Raw genomic sequence first — 22,170 nt, 5'->3', positions numbered from 1 at the left:
CAAGGTACCACGGTAGATTTTCCCGTTCTTGCAAAAAGTGACAGTGGATTTGTAATAAGCACAAGTGATCAGGACTCATCCAAAAGATAACACCTGAAGCAGCACCTATAAGAGAAACAATTGGGTTTGAACCCTTGTTTGCTTCTGTGTGATATAAAGAAGGTCTGAGAGTTTTTTTCCCTTTAAAAAAAGGTGAGAGTTAGCCTTGTTTTTAATATGATAAATTCAGGTTCATTGTAACCTGTTTTTCCTGAAAGACCTAGAAACTAGAGAACCAATAAAATTATGACATCAGAGAAATCAAGCAAATGAAACCTGACTGAGATGGGAACTTAATTTTATTTGGACTGTTTAAATAATCTAATTTTTGTTATTGTTTCTAATGCCCATTCAATGCAGTAATCTGAGAAAAAATTGGGAGAAAAATGTCTCTTAAAAATTAGCATCTTTATAAAAGACTTCCTGGTTTTGGTAAAGGTCTCACATATGGATTTTGATCTCTCTCAGCCTTTAACTGAGGGAACATGGCTTCAGTTGAAGGCTGAGAATTCAAAATCCAAATCTGAGACTTCTAGCAAAACCAAGAAAGACCAGATTTGACATGTCTGATATTTCTAAAGGTAAAAAGCAAGAAAAACAAAACAAATCAGACATACTTTCAGGCCTTAATTTATTCTGAAAAACTCTTAAGCACGGCTATTGATTCGTTGGTTCAAAATTGACAGACTCACTATGATTCCAGCACCCTGGCTTTTTCTTGGCACTTTTGATGGCCTAACTTTAGTTAATGCATACCTTACCTCATCGTGGCAGATTGGGGATTAATTAATTAATGTTTGTGAGGTGTTCAAACACTTGGGTGATGGGAGCCCATATAGAATAGACAGATGGAATTGGGCGGAGGGCATAGACAAGGCATGGTATGGGATGGCAGGAACAACGTACGCTGCTAGAATGCATTCTTAGGTGGTGGAAGATCTTTAAGTCAAATGTGATCACGAAAGATCAATTAAAAAGATTCTGTACAGTTGACTGGCCTCAGTATCAACTTGAGGAACAGGAGAGGTGGCCACCCGGAGGATCCCTTAATTACAACACGATCCTGCAATTACTGTTGTTTTGTCAGCGTGCTGGTAAATGGGAAGAGTGTATGTATGTATTGTTGTTTATGTCGTTAAGGAGTAGGTCTGATTTGTTGTCTACTTGTAATTTGGTTGTGACTGGAGCACCAGTCAGTGTTTCTGTAGTGACTGAAAATCCCCTAAGAGCTGTAATGCCAGAACCGGTGTCCCCTTCAGCCACCACCATGCAGCCATCTTGTTCAGCCACAGCTCTGCCACCTAGTGAGGTAGCACATAGTCAGCCATCTTGTGAGGGGTTGCATAGTCAGGATAGGGCGGCCATCTTGGATAGTCAGAACGGGTCAGCCATCTTGGATACGGGCCTATCTCCCCTTGTTACTGAAGCCACGATTGCTAGGCCAGAAATTGACGCGCAGCAAGCTACCACCAGGCAAGTGTCTACCCAAATACAGTCTGATCCTGTAAGCTTAGAATGCCTAGCAAATCTTAAACACCTGACTCATAATTGTCAGGTCCTCTTAGAAACTTTAATCTCTGAGATTGAGCGGAATCAAGTTATTCCCAAGGCAAAGGAGAAGGCACAGAGGAGATGTGAAGGGAACCCAGCTAATGTTCCAGACCCTGTTGGAGCAGTCCCCTTAGCAGATCCCCAATGGAACTCCAAGGACCACTGGGATTATACCTATGCCCTCAGGGAGAAAAAAAAGAAAAAGAGGCAGGCGGAAATGATGTTTGCTACAGTGCAAGCGGGCAGAGGGAGCCTACTGCAGAGCTGCGGCCGAGGCCGGGGAATGGAAAACCGTGGGCGAAATCATCCTGGCCCACGAAAAAGGCGTCTAGGCCGAGATTGGTGTGCCTTATGCCAAAAAGAGGGACAATGGAAAAATGAGTGTCCCAATGGGAGGCCCATCTCTATGATGAAAGTAGAGGATTGGGAAGCAGACTATTCCACCTCTGGAACCCCAAGCAAAAGTGCAGGTGGACAAATTCACAGATGGATTTTGTAGTAAATTCTAAAGCAATGCAGCAAGTCAAATTGCTTGTGTATGTCCTAGAGTACTAAAAAGAGAACTGTGTGAATAAGAGCTGAAGGTTTTAAGCATGTTGCAGAAGGCTTGAGTGAAGAGCAAAGAGTAGTGATAGAGAATGGAAAAGGAAAGTTGTTTGGTTTGTGTGAAAATAAGAAAGACAGTTTTGGAAGTAGGCATAAAGGTATATTGTATGTTGTAAGAAGGACAAAGAATGTGATGTTGTTTAAGAAAGAAATGGAAAGTGCTCTGTAAATATACTGTACAGTGTAAAGTGCCACCCTGCATTTTACTCCTGGATAATAACGCTTCAAACTGGTATCAGGGAAATGTCCGTCAGCTTGGAATACTCCCATCTCGTACGTATGGAAGGGTAACGAATGGGTTAAGACTCTGAACTCTCTTGTCCTAAACCCATATATACTGATGACTTCATGATTTCAGTCTGCACTCCATTCAAAAGATTTCCTTTAAGAGGGAGGACAAAAGGAGGGTTAAGCTGCTGTGGACCTAACTTCTTGCCTTTAAGCCAAGCTCCTGGAGAACCCGAAGTTACTCTGCAGATCTGTCCTTCCCTTAGCCCAGGCACCCTTTTGCTAGAATACAGAGAGAAAAGAAGAAACGGGAAATATCAATGAAGACACGCTGAAATTCGTGATCAGACCTCAAGCAATGCTTCAGGCTAGAAACAGAGATTCAACAAGCCTCAAAAGCATATAAAGACTGGGAAAATACTCCTCTAAGGCCACATCCAGACTAGGTATTAAAATCGATTTTAGATACGCAACTTCAGCTACGAGAATAACGTAGCTGAAGTCGAATTTCTAAAATCGAGGTACTCACCAGTCTGGACGGCGCTGCATCGATGTCCGCGGCTCTCCGTGTCGATTCCGGAACTCCATTCGGATTGATGGAGTTCCGGAATCGATGTAAGCGCGCTCGGGGATCGATACACCACGTCCAGACTAGACGCGATATATCGATCCCCGAGCAATCGATTTTAACCCGCCGATGCCGCGGGTTAGTCTGGATGAGGGCTGAGTGGGATGCCCTGAAAAAGAAAGCAAAAAGAAGCAAGGATTTGAAAAGAAATTTGAAAAACTTAAAGAATTAACCTCTTCTGAAGACAAGCTGTGAGTGGTACATCGTTGGCAGCAGCACTGTTGTGAAAGGCCAAAGGAGGACTGCAGGCCTGAAACACTCCATTCTGCTAGCACAGAAGAACGGACCAAGGACAGCAGGATATGCTGGGGTGATCCAAGTAAATCCCCCCCCCACCTCCCCGGCAGCACCATCACCTCTGGTTTTTCAACCGTCAGTGAGAGCTCTTGGTAACCACGGACCTGGTTCTGCAGCTGCTGCTTCTTTAGAAGTTACACAGCTGGCACACAGCAGTTTCTCAACAGGACCTCTGGCAGTTTAGAATTCAGGCTCTCCAAACCCTGTCAGCAGTCGTTCTAAACCTTATAGTTCCTGGCTCAGAAGAGATGACCTTTGCTTTTAGCACATTGCTAACTATTTAGGACAATCGTTTTTATAGTAGGTTTCCCTCAAAAGGAAGGAGCAACTAGTGGTAACCATTTGTTCTGATGTCATCACGTCACGATGTTTACAGCCTGGAGTACAACTGTATGTACTTCCCAGAAACACAGCAAGAAGACTCTCAAGCGGGCCCCAAAGCAGTAGTAACGGAGGCAGCAACGCAGAACAAGTATGCCTGTGTCCTCAAACCCACATCGCCTATTGAAGACTGTGAAGGCAGCCAGTAACTCCACACTTGCTAAGCCTGCTCGAGAAGAAAGGCAGTTAGATGAACAACCAGCCAGTCCTCAGAACTCTGCCTTCAGTTCCTCTCCTTTTGTTAAGGTTAATAACTCCCTACCTGATTTGAGGAAGATATCATTCCAGAGATCTGACAGACTCCAAGCAAGGCAACTAAAGAGGGCAAAACGCGCTAAAATTGATTTGGAAACACCTGACTCCATCTTAGTGAACACAGATCTGCTGGCGCTGATCAACAAGCATGCGTTCTCTGTCCTACCCACAGACTATCAGCAGCAGCTGCTACTGCTGCTCCCCGAGGTGGATTGGCAAGTCGAGGCAGATGGTTTAATGAGGATGAGTGGCTCAGCACTCAACAATGAGTTCTTCACTTCAGCTGCCCAAGGCTGGAAAGAAAGGTTGTCAGAAGGTGAGTTCATTCAAAAAATGCAACTGAGAATACGGCAAAAAAAACTAAAAAGAAGAAAAAAGTGGAGCTATGGAAGGAACGATTCTTTAAGAGTAACTATGGTCAAAGTTCTGGAATGAGTCCTGAAAAGTCCAAGAAACTAACAACATACACCAGCATTCGTGACACACAGGCCAGGAATCCACCAGCTGAACAGATGAAATGCATGCTACTCTCCGAGACATCACCCAGTAAAGAAAAGAGAACTCCTCTGTCAAAGTCTAAAGTACAGGATGGCCCTAGGTATTGCCACTCTCCCTACTCTGTTTTTGTGCTCTTCCCCAGGATTGGTTAAGGTTGGTTAGGGTTCAGGCCTTTTGAAATTTTGTCGGGACTACCATGGCTTATGAATGGAACTCTGGTACTGGCAAGGGAATAGATATTGGGAATAATTTGTTGCCTCAGTATATGTGCTTGTTGTCTGCTGTTCTCTTTTCTCTTTTTGTTTCACTGGTACATTAAAGACTTGCAGTCTCTTCCGCTGGATTCCCGTGTCCACTCCTTGCAGCCAGGTGACTCGGTCCTTGTTCGCACCTGGAAGGACGAACCCCTGCAGGAACGATGGAAGGGATCGCAAACAGTCCTGCCGGTATCCCACACAGCAGCCAAGGCCAAGGAACATAAGAACTGGATACACCACTCCCAACTTAAGGCAGTAAGGAGACCTCCATTATCAGGTCAATGGACTGCCCAGCCTATTGGAAACCCAGACGACAAGAACTTTGGACTGAAGTTACTGTTTAAAAGACTTTGAGGTTTAAAAGAGGAACAGGTTTCTTATCTTAAGTGTGTTGGGTTATATAAGTCTCTGTTTATTGTGGTTTTGGACCCTGGGTGTACAGTGTTTTGTTCCTTACTCCTCACCTCAGGGAAACATTATGAGTCTCAGTATGCTTTGTTAACATTTTCCTTTAGTAGAGAACTTTTATGCTCTAAGTTATGATTTCCCTAATTAAGGCCCAACTGTATGCTGGTTGAGGTTCCAATCTCCCGATTTAATGATTAATACGTATAAGGTCTTAGAGATTAAATTTGCTGGCAAAAGCAATCTCTTCAACTGCTGGATATGCTCTCAGATCCCCTATCATATGGAAAGGTTGCCCTGAAAAGTAATTCCCTGAAACTGGTCTAATCATTGCCAATAATGATTTGCTATTGAGGGAAAACAAGTCTTGTTATGCTATAGGTAATACCTCCTGGTGTCCTTCTGGTTTTACCTACCTTCAACAAAAAGCAACAGCCAATTACATCTGATTTGCTAATGAGAGCACCTGCCAGTTCTATGTATTCCCCACTATCTTCAATACCTTAGTCAGAATACAGAAAAGGGCTTGTGTACTTCTCTGCTAAGAATTCTCTCATGAGTTAGAAGAAGGTAATGGAATGGTGGCAATTGACAATTTCTTTTGTATCTGTGGTAAATTTGTTTATAAGTGGCTGCCCCACAAATGGCATGGAAACTACTATCTAATATTCCTTGTACCTTCTCTTTGTGTCACAGCCCAATTCCCACCAAGTCAAGCCCAGGCAGTGCAGGTATCTGCAAGCCACCTCAGAGCCCATTGGTAAGGAAGATAGACTGAGTATAATCCACCTCCCTTTCTATAGGGCAAAGCAAATAACCCAACTTTACTGTAGGCTCTTGGTGTTCCTTACTAAATGTGCCAATAAAACCATAGTCATTAAAAGGAGCCTCAGCTCTTAGCTCTACCAGCTTTGGCTCAGGGCTCTGCAAATTAAATATACCCTAAACTATATCCTAGCCTCTCAAGGTAGGGTCTGTGTTCTCAGTTGTAATAAATTTTGTACATATCTCTCTAAACAAGCCCTTAACCAGTGGAAAACTCAGGAACAGGTGCCTTCCCTTTTGACTCTCTTTAGTTGGTTACCTAACCTTGGTGAGATAGGTTCAAAATTAATTTGCTTTTCGGTAATAGGGGTAGTGTTATGTTTACTTGTTCTACTGTTACTTACCTGTTGTAAGGTTATTATGGGGAAAGGTTTGTTCTGCAACCTCTGTCACACTTATGCTGATGGCTGGCCACCTTCAGCATTCCCCAGACCCAGATTTAAACCAAGTGCTGTCATCATATTATGAGAAGACTCAAGCAGGAGCTTTTTGAGTATTCTCAAAGGAGGGATTGTTGGGGATGCACTTGGCATAACCCAGGTAATTCGGGAGAATGGAAGGCCATGAGAGCTGATGAAGTCCTCTTGTTCTGAGCCATAGTGCACCAGCTCCTCCATTTTGAGTTTTACTCCTCCATGTTTGACCTCAGGTTGCCCTTGTTGGGAGGGGCTACTTCTACTCCCTCAGTTGCTGGGTAGATTTAACCTTTGGGCAGGAAACTGAACTGTTATTAGGCAGACTTAGCCTTGGGTGGGAACAGTGTGAGTGACAGATCATGTTATAATGGTTCCAGTATAAATAGTTAGGTAAGCTGTTTGTTTGGCGTGCTTGATCTGAGTCCTGTGTGGCTCCAGGCATCTTATTTAAGCTCAAATAAAGTTTGGTTACTTCTCCACCCTGGTGTGTTTAATTGGTTGCGAAGCACACCGGGCAACGGACCCAATCGTTGCCACCCTCGGGCACTCTGTGCCGGCAACACATAGAGCTGGTTCTTCAGCACAGCATGACTTCTCAGGAGTCAGGACCCTGCTAGGCCTGAGGTGTAAGTGGGGAGGGATGGGGAGCAGCAAACTCAGGACAAGATTGAGGCACACTGTTCTGGACATGGTGATGGTTTTAAACTACATTTAAAATAATAATTTCATTATAACTAGGGCCCTATCAAATTCACAGCCATGAAATCTGGTCTTTTGTGGGCTTTTACCCTATACTATACAGATTTCATGGAGGAGACCAGCATTTCTCAAATTGGGGGTCCTGACTCAAAAGAGAGTTTCAGGAGGGTCACAAGGTATTGGTGGTGGTGGTGGTGATAGTGGTAGTGCCAACCTTACTTCTGTGATGCCTTCAGAGCTGGGTGGCTGGAGAGCAGAGGCTGTTGGCCAGGTGCCCTGCTCTGAAAGCAGCACTCCACCAGCAACAGTGCAGAAGTAAGGGCAGGGCCAGTGCAAGGATGTTTTGCGCCCTAGGCGAAACTTCCACCTTGTGCCCTCCCCCATCCCTCTGCCCTGAGGCGCCCCCCCAGTGGCAGCTCCACCCTGAGGCAGCCTGCCCCACTGCAGCTCCCCACCTCTGCCCTGAGGGGCACCCCCCCAACCCAGCTCACCCCTGCTCCGCCTCCACCCTGAGCATGCCATCGCTGCTTCACTTCTCCCGCCCTCCAGGCTTGCGGCCCCTGAGCTGATTGGTGCCACAAGCCTGGGAGGCGGGAGAAGTGAAGCTGCCACGGCATGCTTGGGGAGAAGGCAGGGGTAAGCAGGGGCAGACAGTTCCCCAGCATGCAGTGCCCCCCCCTTACTGCAGGCAGCCCTCCCCGTGCTCCCCTACCTCAGCTCCCTCCACCTAAATGCCGGCGGTGACCGGGGTGGCCGAAGATCCGGCTGCCGTGGTCGCTGCTGAAGAAAATGCCGCCCCCAAAAATCCTAACGCCCTAGGCAATTGCCTAGGTCGCCTAAATGGTTGCACCGGCCCTGAGTAAGGGTGATAGTACCGCAACCCTCCCTACAATAACCTTGCAATCCCCACAACTCCTTTTTAGGTCCAGACCCCTAAAAATGCAACAGCATGAAATTTCAGATTTACATAGATGAAATCATTAAATTTATGATTTTTAAATTCCTATGACCATGAAATTGACCAAAATGGACCACAAATTTGGTAGGGCACTATCTACAACAGCTAGATGATTGTAAACAAAAGACTTCAACATGCTTTCCAGGCAAACTGAGAGGTAAGGAGCCCAGCAGGAAATGAAGTACCTGGACTAGGCATCTGTCAACCTCTGTCTGCCGCATCCCCTTAAATATCTAACAGGAGCCAATCCCACCCCATTCCATTCTACCCCCATCCCGTCACCGCCCTCCGCCTGCCACCCCCACCTAGTCCCCCCTCCGCCTCCAATCGGCACTGGCCTCAGCCGTCGCGTTAGTGACGTCAGTCCCACGCGCCGCGCGTTAGGCGTTGGCGCGAAGGGGGGATGGCGCAGGAGGAGGCCCGGTATTACCCGCTAACGAGATAAACTGCTCCCGGCAACATGGTGAGCGCGGCGGGGGTGGGTAGCTGGTCCCGACACCCCCTTCTCCCAGGGGAGTGGGTGCCTGTAGCGCTCCCGCTCGGCCGGCGCGTGCGACCCCAGCGCCGTCAGGCGGGGCGGGCTCCCTTACCGCGCCCTGAAACGAGGCTGCGACCCGCTCCGTTGCCCCCGCGCGGGAAGGTTCCCCAGGCTCCCCGCCGGCGGGGCCGCAGCAGCAAGTGTCGTGGTTCTTGCTGCTCAAAGCGATGGTTGGGGCAGAGACCTTCCTTATCCTCTAGGAAACGTGAGGGAGCCCTGCTGCTGGTGGAGGAGGGGGAAACGTTTCCCTGTGCTGCTGAAGTCAGCTCTGCGGGTTACTGACTTCCCCTTTGGAAGGGCCTTCTGGCCTTTCTGTGGCTGTTTTAGGGGCAGGGGCAAGTCGTTCTTTCACACTCCCACCTGCCAAGTGCCACATAGTGGAGATAGTAAAGTGGATTAAGTTTGTATTCTACATGTGATCCTGTGTGCCCTACTTAGCTCCTTGGCTGTGGTGCCCCTCTTAGGACACTGGTTTCAGAGGGGTAGCTGTGTACTCCTCCTTGTCTTAGGACAGCCTAGCACTATCAGTGTCCTATCTTCACATCAGCTGGAACCAAAATAAATGTTTGTTTTAATTCACAATTTTAGTTGTTTCAGTATGTCTATATATCCGTATATGGACATACTGAAACAACTAAAATTGTGAATTTATTATTTTGGACTGAGTGCCCTAGTTTAATGTCAGTAAAAATCAAGTTAAATAGGATACTTAATCCAAACTAAGGGTGTCCATGTATAGATTTTTGCCTAAGTAACTAAAGATGTGAATTAAAACAGCTTTGTTTTGGTTCTAGTTTATGCATATATTTAGCCCCTCTCCCTGCCCATTACCCATTTATGGTGCTAAGTGAGGTAATTCATAATAAAGTGTTTCTCTTGATTATATGATCTTTCTTAGGCCTGTTCTATGTAATTTGCACTGATTTAACTAAAGGTAGGGTTCTAAAACAATTTCATCAAACTGGTGCAATAGTTGAGGTATCTTGCCTGCATAGGGAGATGCAGGAAAATTAATCCGAATTAAAGAAGTATTTAAAGTAGATTAGTTAACCTGTATTATATCACCAGATGCTGTTGTTCAGAATTAAAGTGGGCTTAATAGGTATGTCTACAGAAGGATAAAAAATTCTCTAGTGGGACTGTCAGCTAGCTCATGCTCAGAGGCTGAAAGATTGCTGTATAGACATTTGAGCTTGGGCTGGGGCCCAAGCTCTGGGAGCCTGCAAGGGTCGACATCTGAACATCTCAACAGCAATTTTTAGCTCTGGAGCGTGAGCCCCATGACCCTGAGTAAGTGGACACGGGCCAGCTATGGGTTGTTTAGTCCCATGTAGAGATACCCAATGTGGTTTAGTTTATTTGTTTCTGGAAATGAATTATGCTAAACTAATGTTAAATAACTGTTGCTTGAATTGTATTGATAAACTGCTTGAGGTTTCAAACTGAGCTCTGCTCTCTTCACAATGAAATTTGCAAGTGTATACTACTTCCCAGGGAAGACTGCTACTGGACTTGTACAGGACTAGAATTAGATATGAAGAGGTCCAAAAGGTGCATTTTAAACTGGCTATTTCCAGCTTTAGTTACTTAATGTTTGCAGTGAGAGGGCACGAACACAAAATAGGTGCGTTTTCTGTCCTTTTATTTTAACACTGTGCTACAGGAATTGGAACTGGATATAGAATATTAGGAATCCTTCCTTCATAGTTCTTCTGTGAAAATTACTTTTGTGCTTCTCATCTATTTCAGTTTACTCCAGACAAAAATGTTATATACTTCATCGGTTTAATTTTACTACTGATTGCACTGAAGAAAAGTAACATGCACGAGGCAGTTGGCCCATGAGACGCAGAGCTTATCCTGTTTCAGCTGCTTGGAGGGAACAAACTATTGAGAGCAAGGCAAGAAGAAAACTTCATGGAAATTCATCCATGAGAGAAAATAGTATTTAAAATAAGGGAAGGGAATCCAATTACTAAGGCTTGTCTACAATGGGAGTTTGTCATGTATGTTGAATCACTGTTGCAAGCCCCTCCTGCAAAATAGACAAACTGCTCTAAACTGGAGTTTAACCCTGGCTTGAAACCTGCTGCGGTGCAAGTCAGTGTTTGTTAGCTTTACTTGTCTGTCCTTAGGGTTTGCTCCGGGACAGCTATATTGGTGGATGTAACTGGCGTTTATTCCTTATGATTTTTTGGAGAAAAGAGATTGGCAAACTGCCTCTAGGCAAGTGAGGAATCACACCTGACTGTTGGATGGCAGTAGCCTCCACTTATATAAGCACAGGAAAAATCCAACATTTAAGCAGTGTTGGTGCTGCTGATGTTATATATCCATCAGAGGGCAAGAGACTCTTTAAAATGTTCATTTCAGACAGCATTTCAAGAAGTTAGCATGCATATAATGCCAGGTTTTCTCATATACCAATATTTAAAATATACAGTATGACATTTAGAAAAGTATGGTCAATCAGAACATTTCCTTTTTAGGTTGGTATCTTAACTAAAAAAGGAAGGAAGTGGTCCATTTTAGGATTAAACTAGAAGTAATAAGTAGTTCAGTCGTTTGGACTCAAGATATGGACCAGTCAGTTGGTTTGCTCTAGTTTTACCTGGGTTATGTCTACTTTAACAACATTCTATTTGTATAAGAATACTGGTATACTATACCAGCAAAGCACTCAGAGTGTGGATGCAATTCTGTCTGGAAGCTGTGCTTGGTACTGGTAGTAAAACCAGTGCTCAGAAGCAAAACAAGCTATACCAGCAAAACTGCATATTTACTGGTATAATATGAGCTGCGCTAGGGGCTTCTGCTGAAATAGCTATGATGGTCAGGGATCACACGTTTTTATGCTCCTGGCATAAGTCTCGTATAGACCAGGCCTATAGATTTTTTTTGTTGTTATTCCCATATATATACATGGCATGAAGTAAGTTCCATTTTGCTTCTCCTATTTTTAGCTTCATATAATGCAAGAATAGTTTCATCCGTACATCTAGTACAGTCCAATAGCTTCTAACAAGATTATCTTTCTCCTCTGGAAAAAAATGGGATGTCTGAAGAAGAATTTGAAGGCTAATATAGCAATGCTGAAGATGGTAAACAGAGGAGACTTGAAGGATATGTACAGTCTTTTAGTTTAGTTGCTTTAAGGTAAAGTAAGCACTCAAATCTAAGCCTTTATTTAGAAAGTGTGTTCATGTGGATTATATGCTATTATCTTGAAGTTTTGGCAATTTGCTGAGAAACTAATTTTAAACAATTGAAGAAAGCTACTTCTGCCTTGATATGGGGATCAAAGGATGATTTGCAGCAAGAGAATGGAACATTGTGTTAACAAAGGGAGACAAATTTTGAAGTTAAAAACCTACAGATAACTGCATTATGGTCACAAGGTTATTATCAAAAGACAATCCATAGTGTTTGCATGAACAGGGCTTGATGGATAAATAGAAGATGCTTGTTTGAGTTCACCAGCAATGGAAACAAGAACACTTACCCAGCCATTAAAGACAAATAATTTGTTGTCTCGTCTGTTAAAAATCATTAGTCTCACTGAGCCAGACCTGTATAATAAAGAAAGCATCAATGGATTGCAGTTTAGATGGTTTGTAGACTTTGCTTTAGGCGCTCCTCTACTAGAGTCACCAGTTACTTATCAGTCTAAGATATTGTGGTTATTTTTGGTAGATACTGTCACAAATCCACAAGGTCCGGTGTATGCCGCAGCCTGTAACCAGTTCTTTGGGAGTGAACTCTTCAGTGTGCCAGGCCCCAAGGACACACACCGTTCTAGAGGGGCTGGCCCATGGCCCGAGACTGGGCCAGGGGTGGGCAAACTGCAACCTGTGGGCCAGATTTGACCTGTGGGATTACCACCCCTGGAACTACGCACCACTCCCAGAAGTGGCTGGCACCACATACCACCCTCTCACCACCTTCCCCAGGAGTCACAGGGGGAGGGCTCCATGTGTTGCCCTTGTCTGCAGGCACCACCCCCTACAGCTTCCACTGGCCGGGAATGGGGAACCGCAGCCAGTGGGAGCTTCCGGGGAGGTACCTGCAGGAAAGGGCAGCATGCAGAATGCTCTGCTCCCTGTCCTTCAGGGGCTGCAGCGATGTGCTGACCGCTTCCTGGAGCGGCGTGGGGCCAAGGCAGGCAGGCAGGGAGCCTGCCCTGGCCCTCGTGTGTGCTGCTGCCATCCCAGAGCCACCCCAGGTAAGCAGCGCCAGGCCAGAGCCCACACCCTGAACCCCTCCTGCACCCCAGCCCCCTCATACATCCCGCACCCCTCCTCTGCCCCAACCCCTTGCCTTAAGCCCCTTCCTGCACACCACAGCCCCTCCCACACCCAGCACTCCCTCCTGCACTGCAACTCCTGCCTCAGCCCTATATGAAATTTTCCCACCCAGATGTGGCCTTTGGGCCAAAAAGTTTGCCCACTCCTGAACTGGGCCTTTGGGCATCAGCAATCTGTCTCTCTGTGGCACCTGGCAGCAAATCCTGCTAAACTAGCTCCTTGTGGGAGGCTTGTACTGTAGTTCATCATGCAGTGGTCTCACTGCAGAAACATCAGGCAGCCTTTTCAAAACAGGGTAACAATTTATTTATTAGTCACCTAGCATATAGAATCAAAGTCCTTGGGTTAGCACAGGGATTAATTCTACGTGGGGATAAAAATATCCATGTCTGAACCAGATCAGTTGGCTCAGGGCTAAAAATTGCTCTGTAGACATTTGAGCTTGAGCCTAAGCCTGAACATCTACATAGCAGTTTTTAGCCCTGCAAGCCCAACTTGGATGACAATAAAAACAACAAGGAGTGTGGTGGCACCTTAAAGACAAACAGATTTATTTGGGCATAAGCTTTTGTGGATAAAAAACCTCTCTTCTTCAAAAGCATGGAGTGAAAGTTACAGATGCACGCATTATATGACAAACTAAGAGAAGGGAGTACCTCACAAGGAGGAACCAGTGTTAACAGAAGTTTTTTACCCACGAAAGCTTATGCCCAAATAAATCTGTTAGTCTTTAAGGTGCCACTGGACTCCTTGTTGTTTTTTGTGGATACAGACTAACACAGCTACCCCGATACTTGACTCATAGACTTTAAAGTCAGAAGGGACCATCTATGATTATGATCATCTAGTCCAGGCCTGCATATCATGCGGCCCGTGGAGCCTCACTGTGTGGCCTGTGGGAGAATTCTAAATCCCCTGAACATGGCACTCTGCGGGCAGCCCAGCGCCCTTTGAATCCCAGCTGTGGCCGGGAGTCAAAGGGCTCTGTGCTGCCCGCAGAGATTCCTGGCCATGGCTGAGATTTAAAGGGCTCAGGGCTCCCTGCCGCTGTGGGCAGCCCAGAGCCCTTTGAATCCTGGCTGCGGCTCCAGCGGATGGGCTCGGGCTCCCCTCAGTGGCAGGAGCTCTGGGCCCTTTAAATCCCTGCCCCAGCCCCGGAAAGCTCCGGGTTCCCCAAGCCACCAGAGTCCCAGGCCCTTTAATTTGCCCCTGAGGGCTCCCAGCCACCTCTTCAGCTGGGAGCCCCTGGTTGATTTAAAATCAAGTATCACCTCCCCACCCCCAACCTTCCTTTTTGACCCACAGCTGTTTTGGAGGGGTGGCGCTGAGGAAGGAGGGTTTTTTTCTGCAGGGCTGGGTGGTGGTGGAGCGGGGTGTTTTTGCGGGACCAGGAGGTGCTGGGGTGGGGTGTTTCCATTGGGTTTCAGCCCTCAGCTGTTTTCTTTGGAGTAATGTGGCCCTCGCCGCTTTATGAGTTGTGCAGGCCTGATCTAGTCTGACCTCCTGCACAACACAGGCCACAGAATCTCACCACCCACTCCTGTAACAAACTCCTAACCTATGTCTGAGTTATTGAAGTCCTCAAATCGTGGTTTAAAGACCTCAAGGTGCAGAGAATCCTCCAGCAAGTGACCCGTGCCCCACAGAGGAAGGTGAAAAACCTCCAGGGCCTCTGCCAATCTGCCCTGGAGGAAAATTCTTTCCTGACCCCAACTATGGCAGTCAGCTAAACTCTGAGCATGTGGGCAAGACTCACCAGCCAGCACCCAGGAAAGAATTTTCTGTAGTAACTCAGATTCCACCCCATCTAACATCCCATCTCAGGCCACTGGGTATATTTGTTGCTAATAATCAAAGATCAATTAATTGCCAAAATTAGGCTATCCCATCATACTATCCCCTCCATAAAAACTTATCAAACTTAGTCTGACCCCACTACTCCCTTTGGAAGGCTGTTCCAGAACTTCAGTCCTCTAATGGTTAGAAACCTTCATCTAATTTCAAGTCTAGACTTCCTAATGTCCAGTTTATATCCATTTGTTCTTGTGACCACATTGGTACTGAGCTTAAGTAATTCCTCTCCCTCCCTGATATTTATCCCTTGATATATTTATAAAGAGCAATCATATCTACCCATAGCCATCTTTTGGTTAGGCTAAACAAGCCAAGTCTTTGAGTCTCCTTTCATATGACAGGTTTTCCATTCCACAGATCTTCCTGTAGGATATCCCAGTCCTTCCAACTTTGTGTCATCTGCAAACTTTATTAGCACAGTCCCACTTTTTGTGCCAAGTTCAGTAATAAAAAGATTAAACAAGATTGGTCCTAAAACCGATCCCTGAGGAACTCCACTAGTAACGTCCTTCCAGCCTGACAGTTCACCTTTTAGTACCACCCGTTGTAGTCTCACCTTTAACCAATTCCTTATCCACTTTTCAATTTTCATATTGATCCCCACCTTTTCCAATTTAGCTAATAATTCCCCATGTGGAATCATATCAAATGCCTTACTGAAATCGAGCTAAGCCATGGGGCTTTTATTCCTGTGTATATGAACCCAGGAAGGAGAAAGCTCAAGTTATAGTCCATCCTGGCTAAGCCAGTGCAAGTGCCATCCAAGCTGTCATGAACTCCAGCTTGGTTCCTGTCTCTCTCTCCCTTTAACAGTTCTGGGAGAGGGAGAAGCCAGCTTCCTCTAGAAGCCCACTCTTTATCCTTGCTGGTGACCTCTCGGTCCTTTGTTCTCCAGGCAGGGCCACGGCTGAGTTCGCAACCCCACTTGCTGGAGCTTCCCACTTTTGAGCATTGATCTTTCAGTCAGTTGGCCTTGCATTGTCTCTTTGGACCCTCTGTTGATCTAGTTTCTTTCAACCAGTTCCTTAACAACCATTCATTCCACCTAGACAGCAAGTGACAGGCATATCTGTCTCTTACACTATTCCAGGAGCAGTATTAATCCTTCTGCTCCTGTTGGGTGGCAATGTGAAGTACAGAGGAAACTGAGGCGCACACAGGCATTAAAGATATTACAAAAAATTCCCACTCTGCCACAGATGTCTTGTATTTAAGGTTCATATTGGTGCAGTTTACATGATAAAAGGAAAGTGGTAGATTTTACAACAAACATTAAAAACTTGAAGTTTATAGGAGAATCAGTAGCTCATTTTGAGACAAAATATGTCCTAACTTAAACTAAACATACCATAATATTGTTTGTTTAAAACAGCACAGTATTTAAAATAAAATACAGGCGTTCAGTGGTGGTGAGTTTTCTGTAAAGACAAGCAGTTTGCTTTGCAATCATGAGAGCTGGTGAACCAGAATATGAAAGTTATTTCATGGTTTGGGTTTTTACAGCCCTGAATGAACCAGGGAACTTATGGTAATTTAAAAAGGGAAGAACCTGGGGCAAACAAGTTACTTTCAAACAATTTCTTAATTAAGTTTCTATTTCAAAGAATGGGAGATGGTAACATGCTTGACATTCTGGCCCTATACAGAACTTAGGAAGTGAGTATTTACTGAATACCCGTAAAATTAACATAGAAACACAAATGTCAGTTTAAACCCGACTCTTAGATTTGCTCTTCTATGGAAATGCTTTTTTTGGTTGAAACACTACCATTTGCTCAAGTCAAGGTAGAAAATTGAAACCAAAAACCGATACAGCATCTTGGAAGAGAATCTCTTTGTAACTAGCACTCTGATATATTTCCTGGAGATTAAAACGAATAAGATTAAATAATTTTGGAAATTACGTACAGACTTTGTTATTAAAACTGAAAGTGAAGTCTACCTTTTTATTATCAATTGTGATTACTTTTTGCACTTTAGCGTGGCCAACAAATACAGATTAGTCAGTCATTGTCTGGTTTTCATGCACACTGGCTGTAATTATGTTTGGGTTGAAAATGCTGGACAAGTGCTCAACTAAACTTTTCACTGAAGTATAAACAGCTGTGAAAACTTTACATTTTCATAAAACCTTCACATTCTACAATGTTATTAAACAAATTTATATGTCCCTTTAATAAGAGATTGGGTTAATAAGTCCCCAGGAAGTGTAATTCCTCTGTATATTTAGCTAAAGAAACTATAAAAGACAGAAAACCTTATATGGTCATCTAGTTCATCCCAACATTTCTAGTGCAAAGTGATTTGTGTGTACATATTGAATATTTTCACAGCTGAAACAAGTAGTCCATGCATATTTCTCTTTATTATCCATTTTAGAAAAAGTTACAGCAGAAACCTGTGATTACAGCATTAACAATTACTTATTTGCAAGGGATACTAAAGATTAAAGACTTGGCTAAACAAAAAAGTTACTTATGTTTACATACACATGTATCATGAGTGTTGTAGGTTTATAACTAATATTTGATGTATGCAGAATATGTAGAGCTATTCATTTTTATTATGACAAATGTGTCAGCAGCACAAAAGGAACTAAGGTCTCAAGTACATTGTCAAGTCATTAGTTTAAATTTAAGTCATGGTGGAATAGTCAAAGGGATACAACTAACTTAAAAATTACTTCTATCACACCTATGAGGACTCTTACTGAAAAATGAAAATGAAACAGCTTTCCTCCTAATTAGTTTACTTAGTAATAGTAGCAGTGAATATATAAGAGTTGAACCCAAAAGCCTCAGGTAGGATTGTAATCAGTTTTTTTCTGCCTGGGTGGAGTTTTCACACATCAACAGGTAAGAGAAAAGTATCATTATGAAGACTATAAAAATTGGGAATGGTGATTCAGAGGCATATGCAGCACTTGAAAGTACTTCAGTCATTGTTTGAGGTTGACACATCCCTTTAAATTTTAGAACTATCCATTTACAGTCAAATTCATAACTTGTAAAGTACTGGTATTACTGTAGTGACAGAATACCTGCAAAATAGCTGAGTAACACAAATGTAATAGTATTAATTATTTAGGTCTCAAGCCTTTAAGGCCCTTATGTAAATAGAATGCCATTTATTCAACCCAAAAACATCTGCTTACAGGGTCAGTGCCTTAGGTGTAAATTAAATATAGCAAATCCAAGTTTTCATTAAAGTGAACCTTCTAAAACAAGAAGACAGCTCAAAACCTGACAATAAATAAGTCTCAGGTTTTATCAGGGGAAAAAATGCTAATTCTTGTTTAACAGATCACATGTTCTGTTTAGCCTTCTAAATCCAACTTAGAAAGGAGCCAGAGCAGTATGCTTTGACATCAAGCTTATCTAGAGTAAGGCATTGACAAAGGCTCTTTCTCAGTGGCTCTACAAACTTGTGTAAATATGCAGAAATAATATTACAAAAAATCCAAAGAACTAGTATTACTCACAGTTTATGAGAAAATTCTGCAGATCTTAGTATCCCTGGGAAACTACTTAACTGCAATCTTTAGGGAGTAAATCAGAAAGTAGTGTTACCTGGGTAGAATATAGTCACAAGCCACACCCTCTGCCTGCTATAAATTCAGACCAAATGATTATGTGCTGCTCCTATAATGGCTGCCATTAAAATGGCTGCTATCCCTGGAGACAATGACTGTAAACAGGTATAACATGCTAGATGATTCCCTTTTTAAGTAAATAGTCTTAAAGTTTAAGGGCTCTTAACAGATGTCAGGTCTGTGTTTGTGGGTATGCTATATGCTTATACAAGAGCCTTATAAAGTTCAAACCTTACTTTTGTAGGTAGAAAGCTCTTTTTGTTCTTATATTAGTGGTAGGAGATGCCATAAATATGTTACCCTTTTGATCTCTTTAGGTTGATTAACATTGCTTGAACTTGGAAAAAATGATCAGACCTACTAGCTGGAGAACTATACCAAACACTTTGTAGATGCTAGAGCCCTGGTGAAATGACCCATTTCCCCCAGATTCTGAAAAGATAGAGAGGTGCTGGGATTCAATATCCTGTAGCTACCTGTGGGCTTTCATAGATTATTAGGATTGGAAGGGACCTCCAGAGATCATCTAGTCCAACCCCCTGCTCAAAGCAGGACCAATCCCCAAATGGCCCCCTCAAGGATTGAACTCACAACCCTGGGTTTAGCAGGCCAATGATCAAACCACTGAGCTATCCCTCCCCCCTGAGGAGGGATAGCTCAGTGGTTTGCTGAGGAGTTTCATCTGTGTTAGGGTCTTCCCCACAGTAGGTTATTCATTTGATCTATAAAAGACTCTTTGACATTTTGGCTATCCTTGTCAGAGTTTACTGAATATTTTTGGAGCTAATTGCAACTGTTTGTTGTACTTTATCCCATCAGTAATGTGAATGTGTGTTGTGCTTTGCAATAGGATGGCTGGCAGGCAGAGATATTCCACTAGGGGAGAAGTAGGCTCTTGGAATGATCTGTAGTGGAGAGGAAAGCTGCTTCTGCCATATGTGCTGCAACTGAGCAAAGATTGCTCTGTATCTGTAAGACCTGTATTGACTAGATATGAGTACATTCATCTCTACAGGTTTTAAGCAACACTTCTAGATCAGTGAATGGCCGAAGAGTTGTTGAGAGAGTAATTAGCTTTTTTAAAAATAATCTCGCTCTTTTGTTGAGTGAAAGGTCAAAGTATTGTGTGTTGCCTTTTTAAATCCCTTTCCCCCTTTATTAGGATATCAGAAAATTCTTTGGGGTTGTACCTACTGGCAAGAAACATGAATGTGAGAGAGTGAAAAAGATAGAGAAAACCAAAAATGGGGAAGAGTCTTCAGATGGGAAGAAGAAAACAAAGGATATCAAGGTCAGTTTGCTTTCCTCAGCTGCAGACTGTACTGGGCTTTGTTTTGAAGGTTGTTCTGTGGCTCACTCCTTACAACTGACTTGTGTTCTTGGTTTAAATGTTATTTTCAATGGTTTCTCATCAGTTATTTAAAAAATGTTTGAGTCATTTCTCAATAGTCAAAACCGAAATAAATTCTAATTGGCCTTTGCAGAGTCAGGGAGCAAAAATCTCACCTGCATATTTAATATGACACTATGGAATGTATTCTGTAGTAACATAACCCTCCACTGTGGTCAGCATTCCTGCTTCCTGGAGAACATTTAACTTGAGTCCTATGTCTCATGGGTGGCAATGAGAAGTGGAAAAAGAGAAACATGTTTTCTAAACCAAGTTTGGCTAGCAAAACCAAGCAAATAGAGTTCTCAAATCCAGCATAGAAAATAGTGCTAAGATTGGAATTAGCCTAGCAGAAGTTGCTTTTGTTTCTGCATTCCGATCTTCTTGTAACTTTTTTTTCCTCTTGTATGATAAATTAATTGTTAGTTTTTTGCTTGGAAGGGGGGAAAGATTGTGATACTGTCATGGAAACAATCCTATGAAATATTTAAAGCAAATCTAGCTAAGGTCCTGATCATGTAAGGAGCTCTGCCAAGGCAAACCCTAATTTATTTAGATTTATAAACCTCCCAGAAAGGGCGTGCATTTACGTGCCCCGGCACCTTTGACATAACTTAAATTGCTGTCCATAGGATGTATTTTTAAAATAAGCTGCCATACTTGACCTTATGAACTATTCTTGCCTTTACACTTAAATTACCTCCATTGTCTAATGCCTGGTGGGGAAAAGATTAGCACTGTAATTCAGGGCACTGCCCATGTGGAGCTCATTGTAGGTTCAGAGTCAAAATATGTAATGAGACATTTAAAATTAGGGTAATTAATATGAGTGGAAAGAGTTGAGTTCTAGTTATGCTATCTCAAAAGGATATAAAAAAGTGGGGTGGTTCAGAGACAGGTGACAAAAATGATTAGAGCCCTGGAAAGATTTCTGAATTAGGAGAGACTGAAAGATTGTCACTGTTAGCTCAAAGAGGTGACAGATGAGAGGGAAGACAGGGTACAAAATAATAAATAGTTTAGAGAAAGTGAATATGGTATATCTCTTTACCCTCACTTGTAACACAAGAACAAGGAGCTGTTCAATGTAATTGAAAGGCAACAATTTTAAAATTGATAAGGAAATTCTATTTTATACAACCGATACTTGAGTTGTGGAACTGAAGGCATAAATAAGGTAAAATGCTTAGTAGATTTCAGAATAGAGTTGAACATTGTATGTTCCTATTATCCACAAGAAAGGTTATGTTAGATAAGACTTCTATTAAAAAAAAAAAAAAGTTGTTATAACCCTTAATGCTTCAGGTCAGAAGGCAACCACCAATTTGACTGGGTCAGGAAGAAAGCTCCCATATGGGCAGATGTCTGTTATGGCATTTTTTACAACTGTACAATCAACTTCCATTTAAGTGTGTGGTATTGACCACCATCAGACAGGACACTGGACTAGATGGGATCACTGGTCTATCTGTTATGGCAGTTATGTTAAAAGAGGGAGCAAACAAGTCATGTATTGACTAGTATATTCTTTACATTTCTGATTAGATTAGTTCTTGTAATTCCACAAAGCTCTTTAAAATTTCAGAGGTGTTTGAGGATGGTGTCTGATTATTTTAATTGTTTAAGCTTTCATTTGTTTCAGTTGCAGCCTGTGTATTTTTTTTATTTTTTTTCAAACTGTTATCTTTGTGGAATATAATGAATTTTGCTTCTCCTTGTTATATTCCTGTTTTATAGCCACTTAATCTATAAGCTTTCAGTTAAGTTCTTAACTTTATTTTTACGCATGGGCATTACCATGTTTCTCCTAGAAATTAATACTACAACTTCTAGTTAATGAACTGTAGGTGTAGAAAGAAAGCAAGAAAGAACTTGATAGTGGAAATAATGGACTTTTACTACTAGGTGAAGAATTCATCTAATGAAGATGATTCCAAACGAAAGCAGACAAACAAGAAAAAAAGGATAATCTATGATTCAGGTAAAATTTGTTACCACTTTAGAATGCTGCTTTGTGTCTTTTGCGGTACTGCCAGTTAAAATTGAAGGTTAGCAGGTAATTGTTACCTCTCAATGCAACGCATTAAAAAAACCCAGCCTCTTGAAGGTTTATGCTAAAGAAGAAATAAAAGCATTTTGAACACAAGATGCTCTTGGCTCTCATTGCTGAAAGTGATTCATTGCTTGGTGGTTATCACTATGAACAGTTGCATTTTCTGTTGTCACTCTTCAGTATCACAAAATGCAGCATTGCATCTCTAGCAACATCTGCTAAAAATTCTAACCCATGTATATATGCAAAATAATTTTCAGTAGACCTTAGTCAACAATTTGAAAAACCCAGATTTGGAGTTTAGATTAGAACTGGTTTACTCAGTATCTTTTTAAATGGCAGACATAAAGAGTGATTTCTGTTTTAAAGGTCTTGACAGAATTTTTTTTGCAATTT

The 22,170-nt window shown here is 42.9% G+C and overlaps 1 protein-coding gene across 1 annotated transcript in view; it reads left to right on the top strand.

Moving 5' to 3' along the window:
• The first annotated feature begins 8,397 nt into the window (after positions 1 to 8,397).
• Positions 8,398 to 22,170, top strand: part of RFC1 (replication factor C subunit 1) — a 69,651-nt gene continuing 55,878 nt past the window's right edge. The window contains exons 1-3 of the mRNA XM_030565630.1: positions 8,398 to 8,506; positions 19,494 to 19,622; positions 21,627 to 21,702. Of these exons, the coding sequence (XP_030421490.1) occupies positions 8,504 to 8,506; positions 19,494 to 19,622; positions 21,627 to 21,702 (208 nt within the window). The 5' untranslated portion in view covers positions 8,398 to 8,503. The remainder of the gene's footprint in view (positions 8,507 to 19,493; positions 19,623 to 21,626; positions 21,703 to 22,170) is intronic.

Source organism: Gopherus evgoodei, chromosome 5 (genome assembly GCF_007399415.2).
Source record: "Gopherus evgoodei ecotype Sinaloan lineage chromosome 5, rGopEvg1_v1.p, whole genome shotgun sequence".
Lineage (NCBI taxonomy): Eukaryota > Metazoa > Chordata > Testudines > Testudinidae > Gopherus > Gopherus evgoodei.
The sequence above is the reverse complement of the archived record's forward strand: the minus strand, read 5'-3'. Positions and strand labels throughout refer to the sequence as shown.